Below are 4,357 nucleotides of genomic sequence, written 5' to 3' on the forward strand. Positions count from 1 at the left end.
AATGGCAGTCCCTCGACGCTCTTCCCCCGCGCTGCTGCGGAGCATGCATGGAGAACCTTCGTAGTACCACGGTGTAACTACCTCCGCAGCCCCCAATCATGTGATTTTTCAAATCGCATGACCTTGCACCCAACTCCGTCATCATCCCCCGCCCGCCCCGCCAGCCCCACCTCGTCCACCGTGGCTTGCCTCGTCACCCCTCCACGTCGGCACTCCGCAGCCCCCTGACGTGCCTGGGTTTACTTCTTGCAACGGGCAACCCCGCCCCCCCGCCGCCATGCGGCTTGCCACAAGTCCGACCCAGATTCCCTCGCTCCCCGCGTCCCACCTACACACCCTCGATGCCATCAAACGAGCTTGTCACCATCCAAGGCAAATAGTCCCGAGGGGCTCACACGAGGCACGTTCTACTTCAAATCTAGGGGGGGATCTGTCTGTTGCCTGTTTGTTGACCGTCCGATCTCCTCGAGGTCCGTGCCTAAAGTCCTGGAATGTCGATCCCATGATGGGGCTCTTCAATAAAGACCCCGTGGGATTCAGAAGTCTTCTCTATCCTACCAATTTCGCTGCTGAAAATGAAATGAAAATAGGAGACTGGGAGAGTGACCGCCGAATCCCGATGGTGGAACGACTTTACGCATCCCTCCCCTCTTCACACACGCACACGCACACACACACACAGAGAGAGAGAGAGAGAGAGAGAGAGAGAGAGAAATTAGAATGCATCATGGCAAGTTTCAAGAAGCTCAGAGTCTGCAGAATGATGGGTTCTCACACTCAGCACAAGGAGTTGATGTACTACACACCAGTCATGATCTTCCCCCTCAGGAAGCCATTGCATACATTCGAAATTTCTTTGAACAAGACAATCAAGATGCCTCCCTGTCAAGTTTTGGCGAATTGTCTGCCTTTCATACTAAGGCCTCTGAATTTGCTGCCATCTTGAAGGAAGACTCTCCTGCTTTAAGCTTGAATTGGAGCTCCCCCATTCACTCTCGACAGCAGGCTCTGCTCCTACAACCTCAAGAAGATGTGAGCACCCTTGAAAGCTTGACCAAATGTTCGATAGAGCTTGTGGGGAAAGGCATGTGCGATCGTTTTCTACTTTTGAATAGCTTAAAGAGCTCCCACAGGCTCAATTGCATGCCAAGCAAGGTCCTTGATGTGGGGCTCTTCAGAAGTCTGCATAGTAAACCGTCAATATTACATGAGAAAGAAGGAGATGAGGTTTCTGGTGCCAACAAGGATGTGAATGGCAGCATCAAGCACGATGAGGCCCAAAGGATAGGAAGTGCTTTGAAACCACGGAAGGATTTGAGCATCAGCAAGCCAAGATTTCATAAGTATGCGGACATGAGCATCAGCAAGCTAAGACATAATGGGGAATATGTTAACATGAAGATTGACAAGGCAGGACTTCCTATGTATATTGACCTGAATGACATGCTTTTGCAATGTTGTTATGCAGTTGGCTTGAATGACACAAATGCAGCCAAGGCCGTAGCATGGAAAGTGAAGCAGCGAACGTCACCTGATGGGACTGCTGCAGAGCGTCTTGCGCATTACTTTGTGAATGCTTTGTATGCGAGGCTTGCAGGGATAGGTTGGTCATTGTACAGGGGACATTTACTTCAACACCGCCCATCGTTCACACAGATCTTGGAGGCCAAAATGAAGTACATGTCAAGCTGCCCATTTACCCAAGCATCTCATCTTTTTTCGAACGAGACAATACTGAGGATTGCAAAGGGGGCGTCAAAATTGGTCATCATCGAGTATCAATTTTCTGGCATTCAGTATCCATCACTCTTCGAAAAGCTGGCTGCACTGCCGGGAGGGCCACCAAAGGTATGGAGAATGAACTTCCTTTGAACATTATCTGTGTATGCTGAGGAGCCTGTAACATGTATCATGGTTGGGCAAGGTCATGCTGGCTTATGTTTTTTAGAAGTGATTCCTCAGGCTTGAGAGAGTCACTCACTTGCGAGGAAATGTTCCTGTCTTCATGAGCGAGTCCAAGGAACTGGAAATTGGTCAACAGGCAGGAATCCAGAACCTTCTGGATTAGTTCCTTTAGAGGTTAGTGAAGATGTTTTAGTGTAACATGATGCCGACCGTCATGACAGAGCATGTGTCTAGGTCCTAGGAGGTGCATGTGCTCTCAATGAGCAGATGCATTCGTTGCCCTTGGAGTTCATGGTGCTGAGGTGGTAAATTTGCAGGTCCATAAAGCTGCAAAAAGAGATATTGCATGTCTGAAAGGCTGCAAGATTGCACGCACAGAGGTCGTTTGCGATTGAACTGGTGGGAGGGGGGGGGGTTCACCATGCTTGGATCATTCAACAGACGATGGGAATGCTGACAAAAAAGAGGTGGGTCCCTTGGGCCTTTTTAGCTGACCAGGGGCCCCTAAGTGTCTTGTGGATGACCCCACCTTGAGTTCAGAGCTTGCACTCCTATAATATATTGATGAGAATTGCAAATATTTGTGTGTGGGTATGTGTGTACATGCATATGTGTAGGACATAGGACCTGTGTCTATCCATGTCATGGTTGTGATTCTTTTGCTTGTGTTTAGGTTCATCTAATTGCAATGGTGATCCCACATTATTCAATGCCCTGTGCCCAAACTGATGTGATTTTTGCGGCAGTGGAGGAAAGTGGTCAAAGATTAGCGAAGTATGCAGCATCGATCAAGGTTCCCTTCCATTTTACTCCGTGGGTTGGGATGCCGGGGAAGAAAGACTGCCATGATTTTGTGAGCCCGAAGAGGCTTCCAGGGGAGGTATTTGTGGCTATATCTACATCCTTTTTGCGGTTTGTGATGGACGGCATATTGGATCCACAATCCATCAGGCTGAAGAGGTTTAAGAACTTATGTGGCACCTGCCCGGATGTGTTCATAAAGGGTGTTGTGTCTGGTGCCTACAGTACTCCCTTCTTCTCAGCTCGATTCAAGGAAGCTCTCTTTCACTTTACCTGCGTTTTCGACATACTTGACACTTTCATTGGAAGGAAGAATCAAGATAGGTTGGTTTTTGAGAGTGAGGTTTTAGGCAAGGCCATTGTGAATGTAGTGGCATGCGAAGGTGCGCTAGTGTCAACGCGTGTGGTGAAGTACAAGCAGTGGCAGGCAGTTATAGAAGAAGCTGGTATGCAGCAGCTCGATTTGAATGCAAACATCACATACCAAGTGGAAGGGTTGCTTAAAAGGTGGCATAAGGACTACATGGTCGTAAACGACCGGAAGCATCTCTTACTCGGGTGGAGAGGCCGCACTTTGTATGCCTTGTCTACATGGAGATCACCAGCCTCATCATGTGCAATGCCAAGCTAGCTCGTCATCTTTAATATGGCTATTAGTGGAAAAAAACTTGCTCAAATATCACAAAGAAAGTTTATTTGATAGTGCTTATAACCGACCGATAGAAAAATCTATGTTGAGAGTTTTCTCAATGTAGAGAGTTCAAGTGCCCATAAATCTATGTTGATTATTTGAACAGCCTTGGAAGAGGTGTGTGTATGTGTGTGTGTGTGTGTGTGTGTGAACATCATAATAAAGAAAAGATGCATTAGAAAATTAGGCTTCTATTTTGGAAAGGGGAGGCAGCCAAGCAATTTATGTTGTCCCCTTTCCAAAGTAGTTTTCAAAGTTTTACTAGACCACACAAGGAAAGAGGGAACATTTGTGAAGGTTTAAGCATCTCAAGTGAATAGCCAAATTTGTTGGCACTCCCTGCAGGGAGTGATATAGGTGTGGTGCCTATGAAATGATGTACACAATTTTTAGGCTTTTTGAAGCTATTTTAAGATGCTATTTTTTAGTGTTTCTTTGGAGCCATGCTTGTAATGAAAAAAGTCGACAGCATCGGAGCAAAGAGAAGGAGTGCAATGAGAAACTAGTTTGCCTTGATTGATGCACTGTGGAAATGGTGTGAATTAAAGAAAACGAGCGCTGTTGTACCTTTCACCTTATATCGTCTCTTATTTTGGAGGTTTTGTAGCATCTCCTCGAAGCTTTTACCAAAAGCTCTACGACCTCGCAAGACAAATGAAATTTGGCATCAACGGATGTGTAGAGGAGAAAATTTGCAAATAGTAAATTTTAAAGATGAAAGAAAAGAAAATGCATTTCGTGCATTGGGATGCTTGCACCCATCAAAAAAAAGAAAACCATACATACGTATGGTGTGGAGTTGACACCGTTCTCCACATTTATAATAATACCGTAGGGAATGTGCCTTTCCCCCGCCACTTTTATCCCCTCCAGTGTTGAAGGGGGACTTATGCTTCTCCTCAAGTGTTTGAGGGACTCTCTTATGGTAAAAATACCGCATTTACACCAAGAAGAACTCAT

At 46.3% G+C, this 4,357-nt stretch overlaps 1 protein-coding gene across 1 annotated transcript; it reads left to right on the plus strand.

Annotated features, from left to right (window-relative positions):
• Positions 1-587: 587 nt before the first annotated feature.
• Positions 588-3,743, plus strand: LOC147451232 (scarecrow-like protein 14). Its single transcript, XM_086520194.1, has 2 exons — positions 588-1,848; positions 2,579-3,743. The coding sequence occupies exons 1-2, from the start codon at positions 721-723 to the stop codon at positions 3,335-3,337; spliced, it is 1,887 nt and encodes a 628-aa protein (XP_086376320.1). The 5' UTR covers positions 588-720; the 3' UTR covers positions 3,338-3,743.
• The last annotated feature ends 614 nt before the right edge of the window (positions 3,744-4,357 follow it).

Source organism: Adiantum capillus-veneris, chromosome 9 (assembly GCF_014529385.1).
Source record: "Adiantum capillus-veneris isolate H3 chromosome 9, ASM1452938v2, whole genome shotgun sequence".
Classification (NCBI taxonomy): domain Eukaryota; kingdom Viridiplantae; phylum Streptophyta; class Polypodiopsida; order Polypodiales; family Pteridaceae; genus Adiantum; species Adiantum capillus-veneris.